The sequence below is a fragment of the Oryzias latipes genome, chromosome 7 (assembly GCF_053564925.1).
Source record: "Oryzias latipes strain Hd-rR chromosome 7, Olatipes_Hd-rR_3.1".
In the NCBI taxonomy this organism is placed as follows: Eukaryota; Metazoa; Chordata; class Actinopteri; order Beloniformes; family Adrianichthyidae; genus Oryzias; species Oryzias latipes.
The window spans coordinates 3807458-3826400 of NC_136243.1; the positions used below are offsets into that span (position 1 = coordinate 3807458).

At 43.4% G+C, this 18943-nt stretch overlaps 2 protein-coding genes and 1 long non-coding RNA gene across 5 annotated transcripts; 1 reads left to right on the plus strand and 2 right to left on the minus strand.

Moving 5' to 3' along the window:
- Positions 1-1801: 1801 nt before the first annotated feature.
- tpk2 (thiamin pyrophosphokinase 2) lies at positions 1802-7315 on the plus strand. The gene is made up of 8 exons (XM_004086340.5): positions 1802-2002; positions 2074-2315; positions 2736-2799; positions 2867-2997; positions 3121-3239; positions 6243-6375; positions 6453-6549; positions 6628-7315. Exons 1-8 carry the CDS (start codon positions 1933-1935, stop codon positions 6672-6674), a joined length of 903 nt encoding a protein of 300 aa, XP_004086388.1. The 5' UTR covers positions 1802-1932; the 3' UTR covers positions 6675-7315.
- LOC144993972 (uncharacterized) lies at positions 5501-6085 on the minus strand. The gene is made up of 2 exons (XR_013657308.1): positions 5949-6085; positions 5501-5728 (listed from the first exon to the last, which is right to left on the minus strand). It is a non-coding gene; the product is annotated as an uncharacterized LOC144993972 (long non-coding RNA).
- Positions 7316-9597: 2282 nt separating the features above from the next.
- rhoaa (ras homolog gene family, member Aa) lies at positions 9598-15897 on the minus strand. 3 transcript variants are annotated; one of them, XM_023957056.2, is made up of 5 exons: positions 15768-15897; positions 12794-12949; positions 11192-11312; positions 10992-11122; positions 9598-10534 (listed from the first exon to the last, which is right to left on the minus strand). In XM_023957056.2, the coding sequence occupies exons 2-5, from the start codon at positions 12947-12949 to the stop codon at positions 10361-10363; spliced, it is 582 nt and encodes a 193-aa protein (XP_023812824.1). In that variant the 5' UTR covers positions 15768-15897; the 3' UTR covers positions 9598-10360. The 3 variants fall into 3 exon arrangements, with proteins under 3 accessions (XP_023812824.1, XP_078806183.1, XP_023812825.1); XM_078950057.1 differs by having other exon boundaries at positions 12794-12964; positions 15768-15891; XM_023957057.2 differs by lacking the exon at positions 15768-15897 and adding an exon at positions 15672-15755.
- Positions 15898-18943: the final 3046 nt, after the last annotated feature.

Sequence of the window (18943 nt, forward strand, 5' to 3'; positions counted from 1 at the left end):
CAAAGTACACGACTAAGTACAGGAGCAGAGACAAAGTACACGACTAAGTAAAGGAGCAGAGACAAGGTACATGACCAAGTACAGGAACAGAGACAAGGTACACGACCAAGTACAGGAGCAGAGACAAAGTTCACGACTATGTACAGGAGCAGAGACGAAGTACATGACTAAGTAAAGGAGCAGAGACAAGGTACACGACTAAGTAAAGGAGCAGAGACGAGGTACACGACCAAGTACAGGAACAGAGACAAGGTACACGACCAAGTACAGGAGCAGAGACAAAGTACACGACCAAGTACAGGAGCAGAGACAAAGTACGCGACCAAGTACAGGAACAGAGACAAAGAACACGACCAAGTACAGGTGCAGAGACAAAGTACACAACCAAGTACAGGAACAGAGACAAAGTACACGACCAAGTACAGGAGCAGAGACAAAGTACACGACCAAGTACAGGAACAGAGACAAAGTACACGACCAAGTACAAGAACAGAGACAAAGTACACGACCAAGTACAGGAGCAGAGACAAGGTACACGACCAAGTACAGGAACGGAGACAAAGCACACGACCAAGTACAGGAACAGAGACAAAGTACACGACCAAGTACAGGAACGGAGACAAAGCACACGACCAAGTACAGGAACAGAGACAAAGTACACGACCAAGTACAGGAGCAGAGACAAAGTACACGACCAAGTACAGGAACAGAGACAAGGTACACGACCAAGTACAGAAGCAGAGACAAAGTACACGACTAAGTACAGGAGCAGAGACAAAGTACACGACTAAGTAAAGGAGCAGAGACAAGGTACATGACCAAGTACAGGAACAGAGACAAGGTACACGACCAAGTACAGGAGCAGAGACAAAGTACACGACTAAGTAAAGTAGCAGAGACAAGGTACACGACCAAGTACAGGAACAGAGACAAGGTACACGACCAAGTACAGGAGCAGAGACAAAGTACACGACTAACTAAAAAGGAGCAGAGACAAGGTACACGTCCAAGTACAGGAACAGAGACAAGGTACACGACCAAGTACAGGAGCAGAGACAAAGTACACGATTAAGTAAAGGAGCAGAGACAAAGTACACGACTAAGTAAAGGAACAGAGACAAGGTACACGACCAAGTACAGGAGCAGAGATAAAGTACATGACTAAGTAAAGGAGCATAGACAAGGTACACGACCAAGTACAGGAACAGAGACAAGGCACACGACCAAGTACAGGAGCAGAGACGAAGTACACGACCAAGCACAGGAGCAGAAACAAAGTACATGACCAAGTACAGGAGCAGAGACGAACCAACTGGAATCTGGAAGCACCCCGGGGAGCTGGAGTGATTGTTTCTCTGTCAAACTGCAGAAAAACAATCAACAGAGATGTATCAAACTTTGGATAATTAGTCATGAATGAAAATGTATATACATGTGCATGCATCCAAATAAATAAGTAATATGTAAGGGTTAATGTCAGACGAAGTATGCATTATCACTTTATACCAGCTCTCATTGATTTCTGAGCACAGTCCATGTTAATTGATGATGGGTAACTGTGACATGGGTGATATTAGCGCTTCATACCGTCTTTTTAGCTCGCTGGGGGTGTGGACCGTAAACTATGATGTAAACGCGCATGCAAAGTCAGAGACGGCTAGCGAGACCGCACTTCCGCAGATGTCGGCTCACTTGACCGCGGTGTTTGAACGGAGGAGAAAGGTTTTCCGAGCCTTTCCATGGAGCAGGTTTCGGGAGGTTTCCCGTTTTCGTGACCTTTGTAGCCCGAAGCGTCTCCGTTGTGATGAGAAGTTTTTCAATAAAGTCTATAGAAAAAAACCCGGGACATGCGCAGTTCGAGCTGCTATCAGCGGCGTTGTGCTCCTCTCAGGCTGTGCGTAAACCTTGGCTGTCGGTGCGCTACAGGCCGACATGGCTGCAGCGTCCTGGTCTGAGCGGGTTCTCCATCTGCTCAACCGAATGAACAACTTTTACTCTACAGGTATCTGAGCTGAACCGAGCCGAACTGTTGCAGTCTGGCTTGTCTTGTAACAGTCGTGCGTGTGTCCTCAGGCTCCTGCCGGGCCAGCTGCCTCAGGTTTGAGGTGGACGGCGCGCAGGTTGGCTGGATTCGACCCCACGTCGCGTCGCTCCTGTCGCGGTACCCGCAGGTGTTTACCGCGCCGCGCGGGGGCGCTGTGTCCCTGTGCCAGAGTCTGGACTCGTATGAGGGCAGGTCGGAGGCTGTGCACGAGGTCCTGCTGGCCCTCAGGCAGGAGGACTCTCTGACCTGCCTCAGAGGATGGAGGGATGAGGTCAGATGCGCGCGCATGCGCAGAGAAACACCTTTCATCCTGTTTTTGTTCACAATTGACAAAAAAGTTCATCCCGAGTCAGAGGGGACAAGGACGGTGTTTGAAAGATCATTCATACTGATCTCCACTCAAAATCCACAGATTCATTTTAATGCCACCAGGTTTTACAAATGTTTTCTTCTTCTCTTTTTTTGATGGTAGTTTACAACGTGACAAAAGAGGATACTGCACCACTTACTGACACTTTATTAACTCCATTAACCCAACGGCTAAAATTTAAATGGTTCTTTTTTTAAAAAACATCCTCCCTTTGAAGCAGAAACATCTTGATTTCCTGAAAGGTTTTGAGCTGAATCCCGGTCTTTCCCCACTAAAGAGTGGGATGTTTGTGCTGCAGCTGAATTCTTTCTGAATTCTCAGAGGTACAGCGTGATGCCCAGATTCTCGGACCCCCCAGTGATGTGGATGGAACGAGCAGCTACCAGTACGTTCTGCTGATGCGGTGAGGGGGGGGGGGGGTGCGGGCCCAACTGACTGCTGCTTCATTGCAGGTCTTTTTGGGGTGAAACGATATGGGGTGCACTTGAACGCGTACACCGTCAGTGACGGCGGAGAAGTCAGCATGTGGCTGGCACGGCGCTCCAGCACCAAGCAGACGTACCCTGGACTGCTGGACAACATGGTGGGAAGCTCAGACCCTAGTTTAAAGCACAACAAACGAAGGCTGACGTACAGATGTGGCCGGAGGATCCAGCCTTCGCAGAATTTTCAACTGCACGAATGTCGTCACTCTGCCTTTTGTTAGGCGGCTGGTGGACTGGCTGCAGGTGTCGGCATCAAACACACTCTGGTGAAAGAGTGCCAGGAGGAAGCGTGTGTCCCAGTAGACACTGCCATGACCGCTCGACCTGCAGCAACTGTCAGGTGAGCTGGGTCATGCAAACACAAGAACCACCTCAGCATCCATGAAACAATCATCCTAAATGTCCAGTTAACATGGTTTATGCATCCATCCACCCATTTATCCATTCATCAATCCATCCACCCATCCTTTCATTCATCCACCCATCCATTCATCCATCCATCCATTTATCCACCCAACCAACCATCCACCCGTCCATTTATCCATCCACCCATTTATTCATCCATCCACCCATCCATTTATCCAGCCATTAATTCATCTATCCATTTATCCATCCATCCATCCATACACCCATCCATTTATCCATCCATACATCCATTTATCCACCCATTTATCCATCCATCCATCTACCCATCCATTCATCAATCCATGCAACCAACAGACCATTAATCCATCCATCCATCCCCCTATCCATTCATTCATCCATCCATCCACCAATCCATTCATCCATTCACCCATCCATTCATTCATCCATCCACCCATCCATCCACCCATCCATCCACCCACCAATCCATTCATCCATCCACCAATCCATTCATTCATCCATCCACCCATCCATCCACCCATCCATCCACCCACCAATCCATTCATCCATCCACCAATCCATTCATTTATCCATCCACCCACCCATTCACCCATCCATTCATTCATCCATCCACCCATCCTTTCATTCATCCACCCATCCATTCATCCAATCATCATCCATCCATTCATTAATCCAACCACCCATCCATTCATCCAATCATCAGGGCTCGACATAGCCATTTGTCCGCTGGCCCGGTCCTGTTTTTCGAGCAGTGCGGACCACAAGACTTTACTTTTCACTTGTCCGCTGGGGCCACTAAAATATCTAACGGTTTATATATTCTTCACCTTTTTCAATAAAGTAAATTTTGCGAAAAACGTGTAGATTTACCTCGGCTTCATAATTTAGTTTTTCTGCTAGTCCTGTGTTCAGACTTCAAGGGTTTCTATGGGAAACCTTTGATCACTTCTCCTTCTCTCCCGCCTGCGCGCGCGCGGCTTTCACTGCCGAGCACCACGCGGCACGCGCTCACTACTTTTTTTTTCAAACTTTATTGAATGTAACAATTCAATACAAAACAATGTTAAACAGCAACAACGAAGGCACAAGCCAGTGGGTTATTATTACATTTGATTATAAATCCGACACCGTCACTGAAGAGAGACTGAAGCATGTCAGAAATGTGGAAGACATGGCAGGAATAGATAGGAATATGTTAGATGGAGTAATGGGTATAATTAATAGTATGGACAGCAAGATATTTAATGAATGCATTGAAGATGAAACTGTATCCACTAAGCTTTAAGCTGAATGTCAAAGAATCAAAGGCAACTCCAAATACCTGAATCTCAGACTCAAATGCAGTAGAATGTTAAACTACTTAATTTTGTTTTTCTTTACAACACTGTAAGCAGTAAATATTTCTAGTTAGCTGAATGATCTCAGTTAGACCTGCACAATATGAGGAAAACTCGCGATATGCGATAGAGATTAAAATTGCGATAACGATATAATTTGTGGTATATAAACAAACAGCAAAATAACCAAATAACCATTCCCGGTTTAAAAATTATACTCCAAATGACCCACGTTGACATAGGTTACAAACATCTAACATAACAGGGCTCCATCTGATTGGTCAACAATGTGAAGGCGTCCATCCGATTGATCAAATGCATTAAGGGATTTATTTGATTCGTTAAATGGTTCAAGCTGCCATTAGATTGTTTTAACACATTTAAGGTTTATGATTTATTGCGATATTTGCCGTTAGAAGCAGCATGAAAACTTCTGAACTAGTGTTACCTACTACACTGCAGTGCTCTCTTCTAAACATCTGAAACAGACTAGAGCAGATTTAAGTTTGATATGGTCTATTTTCAGTCATTGAAAAGTGTAGAAAAATAAGTGATGTCACCAGAATGCACCAAATTGCACCATATTAAAAGTTTCCGGGGGGGCATGCCCCCGGACCCCCCTAAAGTTGCAAGCACCTGCGGAGCGGTGGGTCCCGCTATGCGCGGTGTCGGGCCAGTAACTTTCAGGCAGGGCCAGTAAGTTTCAAAAACTACTGGCCCTGTGGGCCAGTGCAAATTTCTGGGCTATGTCAACCCCTGATCATCATCCATTCATTCATCCATTCATTAATCTATCCAGCCATCCATCCATCCACCCATCCATCCACCCATTCATCCATCCACCCAACCCATTCAAAAAGTAGAGGACAGACAAGCCGGATGGGAGTACAGACAAAGGTATTCATCTCTGTCTAGCACAGAAAAACATTATTTTCCAGTTACATAACGTAGAATTCCTATGTTCCACGAAGGCAGCTTAAAAATTCGAGCATGCACATGAGTTATATCGCTATAGTATTACTAGTTGGTAACCACAGTGATCCATCCGGGTTAACTCTTTTTATTGCTAAGGCCCCACTTTTTCCTGAAGTCTGAATCCATTGGAAACCTGCAAGAATCAGAAATGTATAAATCTATATTACTATAATAGCCCAGTCCTAGTATACTGTATATAGGTTTAACAAAATAAAGTTTACATTTATGTTGACAGCAAATTATACGTACATCATCCAGCATGGTGATAATAGCCCTGCAGCATCATGCATGTCAACATGTGTATGATTAATGAAGCTCCTGCAGCATTAAAAGGAAAAAAATATAGTCCTTACCTGTGAAATGTTATGCCTTCCTCCTTCGTGGACTAATTTCTCCGATTTTGGCAGTTGAAACCCGCACCATGAACTGGCATTTTGCAAAAAATGTCTTCACATGCAATGAAATGCAGCAGTGACTTGACCTTAGCAAGATGGCGGTGCTCTCCTCCCATGAGGAACCACGTGATGTCTCCTCTAGCGATAGAACTCATTGCACATGACCATGATGGTGCTCTGGTTTAAAACTTTCACCCACGGCTGAGGAGGGTACCAGAGACTGACCCTGAGACCTGGACTGTTTTCTTCAAGCTACACATACGAGGATGAAGAGGGGGTGTTCCCCGAGAGCCAGTTTGTCTTTGACCTGGAAGTTCCGGCTGGGTTCAGACCCAGAGTTGGGGATGGGGAAGTGCAAGATTTCTATCTGCTGCCAATAGAAAAGGTCAGTCTTCTGGAGTGAGTTGGTGTCTCCCTGATCTGAAAGTGGTCATTGAATGCATCATCATCTGTGTGTTCCAGGTGAAGGAGCTGCTGGCAACGGATGACTTCAAACCCAACTCTGCCATGGTGGTGTTAGACTTCCTCATCCGACACTCGTTGGTGGAGCCGGATACAGGTTTGTGGCGGAGTTCAGTCAGAGGATCAGCTGGAGACGGCAGGGATCAGTCTGTTGATGCTTTCCTTTTCCTCTCAGAGCCGCATTATCAGGAGTTTGTGGCAGGACTCCATCAAACCCTGTAGAGCGAAGGACCGGACACTTCTGCGTCTGTTGACGTGCCGTCGAGCAGCATGCAAGAAGTTGAACCAGAGAACCTAATGAAAACAATATTTATGCCACTAAAATTAGAAATAAAGTCATGGGTTTGAAGTAAAAACTTCCTACACTCCATAAAAATGATCAGTTTAGTATAAAAGTTTAGAATTAAAAAGTGCCACGTTTGTTTGATAAATCCTGTCAGGGTTTTCCGAATCGCCTTCTTTGGTTCCAAAATAATTCTTTGCATTTGTGGCCTTTGTTAAAAATATTGGGTTATTTCACGCAACCATTTTCAGATATGTTCTCTTTTATCTCTTTCATTTAATCTCAATTCTCAACTGAGCTCAGCTTTACGAATATTCTATAAACCAGCCAATCACAGACAAGCGGTTTCCTGCTGATTGGTCTGGATTCATCCAATCAAGTGTCCCTTCCTCGACTTGGATTCAGTCTCTGGATACAGAACGATTCTGTTCAACCAGGACTCTGAGACCTTCAACCATTCTGGCCTGTTTTTCTCTAACCAGAACCCGGCAGGAAGGAGCTGCTTTGGTATGCATGTCCCTGTTTGTATGATTTGATTAAATCAACTATAGCTTTTAAATAAAACCTCAATATAAACAAATAGATTTTCTTGTTGTCCTTTAACAAAGGCAGGTATGAGTTCAAGCGCTGTTGACGGGAAGCAGAGTCACTCCACAGAAAAGACGTAAAGACAGTTTGGCTGTGAGGAAACCTGATGTGAAGAAGTGTAGACGCTTTAGGTGTTTTAACAAGATAATGATCATCTGTTAGAGAGCAGAACTTTGGTTCTGGATCGTCTGGGTTGGTCAATTGAATCTCAGGACCTTAATCCACACGAGAACGTGAGCGGTGAGATGAGCAGCTGCCCCAAAGACTTCTTCAGGGACCCACAGGAGAGGACTCCTAGAGTTAGTGCAGTAAGGTTTTCGTCTCCTCCCTGTATCAGATCTGTGGTCCCAACACTTCTGTTCAGTCAACTGCAGTTAAACAAACATCTCAAAAGTCATCAATAACGGGTGAAAAACCCACAAAGTTTAACTAAATTTACTCAAAAGTCTGAAACGGTTCCTTTCAAATATGATAGAAGTTTTAGTACACCGTTACGGCTGAACGTGCTCTGCAGAAGAACCAGCAGAAACTAAAGGAGGACGTGGACGGATGTGACAGTTTTCTCCACAAACCCAATGAAAACCAAACTTCATTCCCACCCAGCTGGGCCTAGTGAGAGCCTCCATGGACACGGCGGAGTTTAACCCTCAACTGGAGGTCAGTAAAGGTCAGCACAGACCTGCATACATTTATTTCCTTTAGATTACATAGAAAAGATGAAATCAGAAACACAAAAACATGTTACAAACAGCCCTTTCATATGGAGAGAAATTAGACTCAGTCGGATTTGTGCGTGCGTAATTCTTGATTTGTGCGTAAATTAGGATTTGTGTTTGCATATTCTTGCTTTGTTCGCGCGTAAATTAGGATTTGTGCATAAATTTGGATTTGTGCGTGATTTGTTACTCACATAATACGTTTTGTGTATAAGTTAAAAACATATAAAATGAAAAAAATACAAAATGCAATTTACGTATGCACAAATTAAGATTACAACAGCTTGAAACTACTTACACACACACATCTTTAAAAAACACGCACGAATCCCTTGTTACGCACACACAAAGCCAAAGTTACGCACGGATCTACCGTGAGACTGTTTTCACGTCTCACAAATCCGTCCGTAAGTGCTGCGTTTAAATACCAGTGGAATGCTCGGTCATTAGAATTTTCCTATCAGCCTTCCCTTCTAAAGGTATCCAGACAATGACTCAATCAATACATGAAGACAGTAGATGTTAGTGTTGAACATAGAGGCTACTTACTTCGGGGCGCTGACCACCGAGATGGGCCGCCATTCTACCCGTGACTCTCTCAGTCTGACTGCCTTTGATTTTTCCGGAAGAAAAAAACAGTGCCCCCTACTGGTCGTTCCTGTTACGCATTTTGTATCAATTCGGTGTCTCTGAGAATAATATACTTTTAACATATATATTAGCGTTTAAAAGTGAACGTCATATTATCAGATAATAATTTTTATTTTCCTTTAAAGTTTTTTTAAGCCCTGCTACACCCACTGAAGGAAATACGTTTAGAAGGGAAGGCTGATAGGAAAATTCTAATGACCGAGCATTCCACTGGTATTTAAACGCAGCATTTACGGACGAAATTGTGAGACGTGAAAACAGTCTCACGGTAGATCCGTGCGTAACTTTGGCTTTGTGTGTGCGTAACAAGGGATTCGTGCGTGTTTTTAAAGATGTGTGTGTGTAAGTAGTTTCAAGCTGTTGTAATCTTAATTTGTGCATACGTAAATTGCATTTTGTATTTTTTTCATTTTATATTTTTTTAACTTATACACAAAACGTATTATGTGAGTAACAAATCACGCACAAATCCAAATTTATGCACAAATCCTAATTTACGCACGAACAAAGCAAGAATATGCATACACAAATCCTAATTTACGCACAAATCAAGAATTACGCATGCACAAATCTGACTGAGTCTAATTTCTCTCCATACTTTCAGAGAGCCTTCAAAGTATACAAGGACGCTGACTCTTGGTCTCCATGTTTGTGCAAACAGTAAAACGGGACATAAACCTGCACCTGAATGGAAGCAGACGCGAGCGCCAGCAGAGGTCGCCTGTCAGAACGAGGCGCTGGGTTCCCTCGTCTTCCCACAGAACGCGCTCGACTCAAACCTGCAGGACGCGCTCAAAGTAGTCCTGGAGGAGACACGCTTCCACCAGTCCACCACCAACCGTCCAACTCCATTCCAGACTGGCTCAGGAAGGACCTCCCCTCGTGTCCGGACGCCGGCGTCTTCTGGGATGCACATGTTAGCATCTGGGCTGCTCCAAGGCTGTGGATGTCAAACGCTGAGGTTTGAGCGTGATGATGGGTGGGCGTGGTTAGCGCAGCGCTGCAGCCGGCCCACAGACGAGAGCGTCCTCTTCTGGAGCTCTGAAGCCAGGTGGGTTAGCCCGCACTGTCCTCGTGTTTTCAGGAGTCAAACCCAAGTCAAGTTAACATCAAATATGAAATTCCCACATGAGAGGCTGGTCCAAAGGATCTGGACAGGAAACTAAAAGGAAAAACCAATTCTTCAGAGCTTAGAGGCGACAGGAAATGACCCCGCGGTGTGTAGGACGCTAGACGGACGAACAGAAAACAGGCACAGAATTCAAACAGGCAACAAGGCAGGAGAACATCTGCGGTTCTTTCCATCCAGTGCTGCAGCCCGGTCAGGCTGAGCTCACAGCAGAACCGTTTGGACCCACATCAGCATGCTCCAAACTGGTTCTGGTGCAGCTCCAGTAACAGCACTCTGACCATCTTCAGTTCATTTGGGGGCCGGACTGGGAGGCTATCCGGACTGCAGCACCAGATGGAAGAACGCCGCACACCAGCCAATAAGATGGAAGTGCAGGATGTGAGGGGCCGTCCCTCTGGGCTCTTCTGAACCCGGGACTGTGGCAGCACTAGAGGACGACCCCTGACCCACACATTTCCTGTCTCTTTTCGGTTTTTCTTCCTGCTTTGATTTTCACCCCCACCCCCCCACCCCCACCCCCGCCCACAACAGCAGGCCCCTAAAGCAGAATGCAGCCACCCTTCTTCTTCCGCCCTTTAGCCTGCAGCGCCGCCCTGGTGGCCATCTCGAACACCTCCCTCACACCGTCCTTCGTTTTGGCGGAGCACTCCAAGTAACCAAAGGCGTTGATCCGGTTGGCCATGTCCCGGGCCTCCTCCGATTTGACCGGCTCCTGTTTGGATGGAAAAATCTCAGTTTGAAGTTGAAACTTTTCAGGAGCTGCATCAACCCAGAAGCACAGAGAGCCCTGGTCCAGAACCAGCAAAGTTCTTACTGAGCTTCCTGCACTAACGTTCAGGATCAAGGCTTTCATTACGTTTTACCACGTTTGAAGAGAAAACAGTGGCATTTCATTAAAACAACAACCAAAAAGCAGATTTAAGCTTCACTGCTTGAGTCCAGCCTCTCTACACACAACATCGTCTATGCAAAACTCAAACCAGACATTCGTCTGAGGTGAAGTCACCAACTCAAGGACGACCAAACATTCAGTTGGAGCAGTTCTAAAGACCGCAGGCGGATTATGAGCACCGATTTCTTTCGTCCACAGATCTCATCTCTGCAAACCTCAAGGCAGCGTGTTTCTGCAGCAGCTTCCTGAGGCGGCGCCACCTGGACGCTCCACTCACCTGCTTCATTTTGGCTAGCTCTCTGCGAGTGTGCTCGTCATTGCGAAGGTCCTTCTTGTTTCCCACCAGGATGATGGGCACGTTGGGACAGAAGTGTTTGACCTCAGGAGTCCACTTCTCCGGAATGTTCTCTGTGACGGGCAAAAGGTTTCAGATTGGGCTTTGAGATGGGACAAACAGATGTTTCTGAAAACGCTCACCTAAGCTGTCAGGGCTGTCGATGGAGAAACACATGAGAATGACGTCTGTGTCGGGATAGGACAGCGGCCGCAGACGGTCATAGTCCTCCTGGCCGGCCGTGTCCCACAGCGCCAGCTCCACCTGAACAAACGGGTCAACACCTCAACACACTTGTCTACCATGACAGGTATGTGTGATGCACATGTGATGCTCCGTCTTTCGGGGCTCGCTTTCAAACATTCAGCAAATGAATTTGATCTTCATCTAAGAAACGCACCTCATTAAATGTACACATTGATCTTTTTGGTACACATCCAGCTTTTTAATGTCACATTCATGTTCAGACATGTCAACTTCTTTCTTTTGAGTTTTTAATGGTTATTTTTCATGAATAAATCTGTGCAAACTCAAATAACTCAATAAAGTTCATAGTGTCTGTAGTTGTTAACTGACGTCTTGGTTCTTCTGTTATCAGACACGTGTTACGTTTGATACATACCTGACATGTTTCCACGCCCGTTTGTGGAAACATGTCAGGTATGTGTCAGTTCTTTGATTAAGCTTTAAACTGAAATGATTCAGTGGGGGGTTTATTTATTGTTGCATTGATTTTATTCATGACTGTCTCTGTGTTCCCACCAACAAAGGAAGTTCCTACCAGAACAATAAAGTAACTTTGATTGGGATTTGATCTGTTTAGGGGTGGAATCCTAACATGTCCTCTGCTGTCTTCATGTCTGGACCAGTTTCTCTGCTCGCATGTACCAAAGATCATAATGTACAGCAGTGTTTATTGTGTGAAGAACACAGCTGACAATAGTTCTTTTGTGACTCCAGGTTCTAATCACTGACTGGATCAGAGAACTGGACTGAGTGACTCCTCCCCCCTGGTGTTCCAAACAGGAAGTACCTGCTGGCTCCAAGAAGCCAAATCCCATAGACTTTTATAGAGAAATAAACAGCTGCTAGTCATTCTATTGGTCAGAATCACCATTCTGGCTCTGATACCTTTTTAGCATGTTCTAGATAATCTTCCGTTTCTGTTCTGTAGTGTACGTTGTTCAAGTTATAAACTGACCAATCAGATGGCTCAAGAGAAGTATGTGGTTTCATGTCAAACGTTCCAAACGTTTGATTGACAGATTCCATGTAGCTTGGTGTAGAGTTAAAGGGGTGTGGCCTTCTAATGAGCTCACTCCTGATTGGTGAGAGTGGTTGCGATAGAAATGTTGACTCGGACCAATCGCAGCTTACTGCGCTGAAACGGTTCCAACATAGCGGCGTCCATATCCAGAAAAAAAAAAGGCAAATTGACTTCATTGGATTGGAAGTGGAAGGAAACCTTTTTCTATGGATGACATCACACTCACTCCGTCCTGTTCTCATATGCAGTCAATGGTTCTAATATGTTTAGAGCTGAAAGAGTGAAAAAGCTCAAATCTCTCTTTCTGCAGCATGTTAAATGTTTGTCCAGACTCCTGGACTCGTGCAGGATTTTGGTCCTTCCTAACCATATGCATTCAAAGTGCAGAATTTGTTTGGTCATGGTGCCTGACGCTCAAACAGTGCCATCGGTGTAAAGGGGAGAACTGCGACTGTTCTCTGTCTACCAAGCAGCTCACCTGTTTGCCGTCCACTTCAATGTCAGCGACATAGTTCTCAAACACGGTGGGAACGTAGACCTCCGGGAATTGGTCCTTGCTGAACACTATGAGGAGGCAGGTCTTCCCACAGGCTCCATCTCCCACGATCACCAGCTTCTTCCTGATTGCAGCCATCTGGATGACAACAGACTGTAGTCATTCATGCAGGCTGAGAAACAAGCAGCCTCAGCTGGTCTAAAATGGCCTAGTCATGTTAAAGAAGCTCGTCTTTCTAGACCAGGAATCTGAAACCTCAGCTGGAAGTCCTGGTTCTCCTTTGAGGCTTCAAATCTACGGAACAAAACGACTGAGACAGCAGCTTCCAGAAGTCTGAGAACAGACTCAGATCAGTGCACTCTGCTGGTGTCTGAGTGCCAGGAAACTGAGGAAGTATGACAACCAATTTCAGCTTCTCAACAGCTTCAAGACATTTTCTTTGAAAGACGTTTATTGTATTTTTTCTTTTTTAGGAGGAAACAAGTTCATGTCCAAAGTTATAACTTCATTATCGAAAGTTCTGCCATTTCATTGACCGGCATGTTCTCCTGTTCTCCTTCACCAAACAAAGTGGTGTTGGATGGAAAACTGAATGCAGCTTGAATGGTGGAACATATTAAATAAATACCAAACTGTATTGATTGTCAGACATTTGTAGCCTTTCTGAGTCTGCCACTGTCTAACAAGACAGCAAACAGAAGAACCTCCAGCTGCGTCACTACAGCCAGGACTTTTTAAACTACTATGGAACTGAGGACCAGACGGGATCACATACAGGAAATCAGCTGAAGCTACAAGAAATCAGTGGAGGGCTTTTTCCTCCACACCTCAAATCTCTTCAAGTTACCCATCTCAGAGGATTTGCTGGTAACCAATTTACATTTTGCAAGGAGATGCAATCCATCCCTGTCTGGACAGACAAACCACTGGAGACATGCAAAGCTGCAAGAAATACTTTGATCCCCTCTTGGTCACTTCTACTCCTCATCTTCATTTCCATCAGTCTGTGATTTGTCAGAGGAAGGAGTGGGTTAGAAAGCGTTTGCAACAAGTCCAGCACTGTCTTTTTGCTGGTTTGCTGTGGTTGAAGTGACACTCCAGTTACACAGAGTCAACATCGCAATGAAATACCTGGGTCAAAACAAGAATTTGCTTTTTTTTTTTTGCTTTAATCCTAAAATAGTTTAAATATAAAAGAACATTTGAAAATGTCGATTATCTTAAATACCAGCAAGAATATCATTTCTAAGAGAAATGCAACAGGGGCAATTGACGCTTAAGACACATAACAAAATGCTTCCATGCATTTGTAGGCCACAGTGAAGCCTTTAGGCAAAGGTAGCTGAACACTTTGAATATTTCTAAAATAATTTTAACACCCATTATTATTAAACTCTGTCGTAAAATATGTTAAAAGTCGTGTAAAAAAGTGCCCCCCCCCCTCCATCTGCAGCAATGGAATATAGATATACAGCAAGTAAGCAGAGAGAAAGAGAGTCTTCACAAAGATTTCAAACCAACAAAAGTGATCAAATTAAGCAGTTGTACAATAAAAAAAGGAATAGGCAGAGAGAAAGCCAGACGTTAGTCACAGAACTTCTAAAAGTGCGAGAAAACAAAACAGGAAAAAGAAAAACAGAACCAAATGAACTCAAAAAGAAGAGAAAGAAAGTCAAGAATGACAAAAGACACAGGAAAGGCAAAGGGAGGGGCAGAAAATGGTCATTTTGAGATTTCTATTTATATTGATGCCACTCCATAGAGTCAAGTTTTGTTCTATAATTTAAGTGTTTTTGTTTATTATAAACAGTTCATTTGTTCCTACTAGAAAGTGAGTAGGTAAGGTAATGAATTCATGTGTTCAGTAAATAAGTACTTTTTTCCCCAAGCAAAAATAATGTATATAATATTCATTGTTAAAAATGTCATGTTTTGAAATGCTTACCAAGACCTTTGGATTCTTGATATTAATGCTATCTAAAGGTGAACCCGTGAAGAGGGCATTTAAAGTTTTACCCCAGGTAAGATTTGTTTGTTGTTGTTCATCAAGGGCCCCAAACTGAGACACGGTGGGCTTGGTGGTCCCTGAGTCCAGAGTGTTCCTGCATGAGGTCTACAGCAGGAAGAGCATGGTTCTGACAGCGACGGCCCGGATGGAGCCGTAGTCCCTGACTCTGGTACAGACTACTGCTCTAAAAGGCAGGTGTTTGTCTATGAAGGAATGTCGCACATTTTCTGGATGTCTACAGCTGGAACTGGAGTTTTGAACACTTTGGTATGTTTACATCGTCTTGGACTGAACTCGACTAGTAAACAAACGTTCAGTTAGTCCTGAACAAGAAGAGAAACAGAGAAAAGGACAGTCAATAACGTCCTGACATGACAGCCAGCGCCGTCTCTGGAAACAGCTACGGCGTCCAGTTTGACACAAGGGCCAGCTGTTTGGCTGTGACGTCATTTTGTTCTGTCCTGTCATTTTGTTCTGAGGGATTTGGACCGGTTTCCAGCAGCAGCGGCCTCACTGAAACCCCACTGAAAAGTGGGCGCTATCGTCGAGCTTTAGCCAACTTTCGCTTCACCAAAGAGCCAATATCCTGTCAGAACTGGTCCTTCTGCCTCCTGGCTTGAGGTGGAAGACAGCTGGACATCGACCAAAGCGGCTGTCAAAGAGAACACGTCAACTTCCTGTAACCTAAATATTAGCTTAAGGTGTTTTTCTTAGACCAACAACAACCTTTACGGAAGTGAAGAGTCAACTTAGCTTAGCCCGCCGCAGGAGCTAACGATTAGCTTGACAACTTTCAACAGTTTCATAGAGCGCTGGGTTTTCAACACAACAGAACAAACCAACAATAATCACCTAATACCGGCCACTCAACCCAAAATCAACTGGACAGAGACGGTAAACAATAAAACGCCAGCGGAAAAGTTTTACCGATTAACCGTAGAGACTTACTCGCGTTTTCTTCAGTTTTCCTGTTGGCCTGAAGTCCCGCCCCGGGGAGGGAGTGCCACAGCAGAGGACACGCCCCTCTGGGGGCCTTCAGCCAATAGGAAACGGAGTATGCAGACAAACACAGCCAGCTACCAATCAGAAATTTCATTGATGGACTGATCGATTGATTAATTGATGGATTGATTTTTTTTTTTTATTGAACACAATACAAAACAATACCAGAACATTTACATAAAACTTACAAAATATGGCGAATACAAAAGAGAATACTACAATTTGAAAGAAAGCAAAAAGAAAAAGGAAAAATTCTTATCAGTATGCAAACATAAACCTATTTATATTCATAATCATAGAGAAATCAGGGAAAAGTATAACATAAGAAAACAACAATTTCAGAGTTGGATAGTGTTACAAAATGCAGGGGAATACAAAATATAAATAAACTGTCTTAGACATTGGGAATATCACTCAGGGTGTCATAAATTGTTATGGCTTTAGGTGAGTCGATTAACTTTATGGATTTTAAGTATAAATTGACCTCATTGTTAAAGAAGTTAAAGCTGGGGTGGCATTTCTGTAACCTATTTTTGTGTATAAAAAACTTGGCTAAGCATAACACAGTATTGATACATACATTATTTACATTGTTGTGTATTGACAGGCCAAAGATTATGACTTCTTTGGAAAAGAAGTCCATGATGAATGGAAATTTATGTCTTAACCATTTGTAAACATCCAACCAAAACACTTGTACAACATCACACAGGAAAAATATGTGGTCGATGTCTTCAAAAGCAGTTTGGCAGAAGGAACAGCTGTTGTCATCAATGTTGAAATGTAATCTAAGTAGTTCTTTGGAAGGATAAATATCATTCATAATTTTGAAGTGTGTTTCTTTAACTTTTGGGGGAATAGGAAGTTTCATGAATTCGGTTCTTAATTTAGTAACAACATTTTGTTCAAATTTCTGCAGTGTATTATTTTTGTTCTGTCGAGAGCCAGTTTAGCTCGTGCTGGTTTGCGGCGCCTTCCGTTCGTGAAACCAGGGTTCGACTCCGGGCTGCTCCCTGTTCCCTTCTCTACCTCTGCCGGTTCCAAGCCCGGTTTGAGAAGGTTGCGTCAGGAAGGGCATCCGGCATAAAACATTGCCAAATTTACCATGCGACTCGTTCGCTGTGGCGACCCCTGATGGGAGAAGCCGAAAGTGGAAGAAGATTATTTTTGTTCTGTCGACCAGGAAAAAACCTTTCAATGAACCAATTTCTGATAAATGAGTTATTACATTTTCTGTCCATTAGAGGGCATCCTTCAATTGACAATGTGGCTAACTGTGGTTTTGTCCTTACATGTGTCATTGTGTTCCTGGTTAGAAATACAAATTCTCGAGGAAGAGAATTACGTACTTTTAATAATTCTAAAATAGGAGGATTAAAGTTATGTCTTAAACAAAATTGCTCATAATCTAATAAATTTTCCTCCGTATCCATCAGATCAGACACCGACCAGACACCTCTGTCAAACCATTCAGCAAAAAACAAAGATTTGTTTCTGTGGAGGATGTATCTGTTGTTCCAAATGATATTTGAGTGTGGTGAGAAATTATGCACATACAATATTTTCCAGTATAGCAGAATTTGTTTGTGGAACTCTGATAATGCTATAGGGAGCTTATTAATGTCAAAATCACTAATAAGCACCAACTTTAACCCGCCTAATTTGTTAAATAAATAATTTGGGACACAAAACCAGAAGGATTGGTTGTGTTTGATCCACGATTTCAACCAGTTTATTTTCAGGGTTCCGTTAAGACAGTCAAAATCAATAACTTTGAGACCCCCATCCTTAAATTCTTTGACCATATAGTTTTTTTCATGTAATGAGGTTTGTTTCTCCTAATAAAGTAAAAAGTCATTTGGTTGACGGATTTGATCATTTTGTTTGGGATGGCATTAGAGTAAGATGGATAAATACATCTAGACAAACCCTCCATCTTTGTCAGACAGACCCAGCAGCGATATGTCTCTTTGGAGCCACATATTCAACCTCGTCTTACATTCATCAAGTTTTTCACCCACATTCCTTGATTGGCTTATTTTTTGGTCTTTGTTGATATAGATGCCCAAGTATTTAATTTCTGATTTAATGGGGATATGATTGATTTCTTTTAAAGGTGTGTCATGAATAGCCAACAGTTCACATTTCTTTAAATTTAAGTTTAACCCTGATGCTTTGGAAAAGTGTTTTACTTTTTCAATAGCTGCTTTAATTTGATGCTCATCTTTTAAAAACAGTGTTGTGTCGTCTGCTAACTGGCTAATAATGATCTCTGTGCCCAAGACATTTAACTTTTTGATTTCACTACAATTCTTAATATAAATGGCCAACATTTCAGTAGCTAATAAGAACAGATATGGAGAGATGGGACAACCTTGAGGGATTCCTACATCGACTTTGAAACTTGGGGTGGTGCCATTAGGAAGGATAACACAGCTGTTGATATTCTGATATAGACCATAGATCAGGTTTCTAAATTTAGTTCCAAAACCAAAATTTTCCAGTGCTGTCATTATAAACGGATGCTCCACTGAATCAAAGGCCTTGTAAAAATCCAGAAAGAGAATAAAACCATTATCTTTTACAAGGTGTCGGTATTCAATGATGTCCATAACCAGTCTTATATTATTATGAATTGAACGGCCCTTCAGAAAACCAGATTGTGTTTCCGCAATAAGTTCTGAAAGTCCCGTCTGGAGACGAGAAGCGAAAATGTATGTTAATAATTTGTAGTCTGAATTTCTTAAGGTGATAGGTCTTCTGTTGTCTATAAGTCTAGGATCCTTGTCAGGTTTTGGGATAGAAACTATAATCCCATGTTTCATTGTGGTTGGAAGTGTGTAAGTTTCAAAGATTTCCAAAAAGACTTGATACAGTAAATTTCTGATATCTTCCCAAAAGTGTCTATAAAAGTCGCCTGTGAGCCCATCTGAACCAGGAGATTTATTGAGAGAGAGTCGACTAATGACAGCATCAAGCTCAGTGGATTGATGTTTAGGTATAGCAGATCTACACAATGAGTTCTATCGCTAGAGGAGACATCAGGTGGTTCCTCATGGGAGGAGACCACCGCCATCTTGGTGAGGTCAAGTGCAGTGCATGCATGTCAACACATTTTTTGC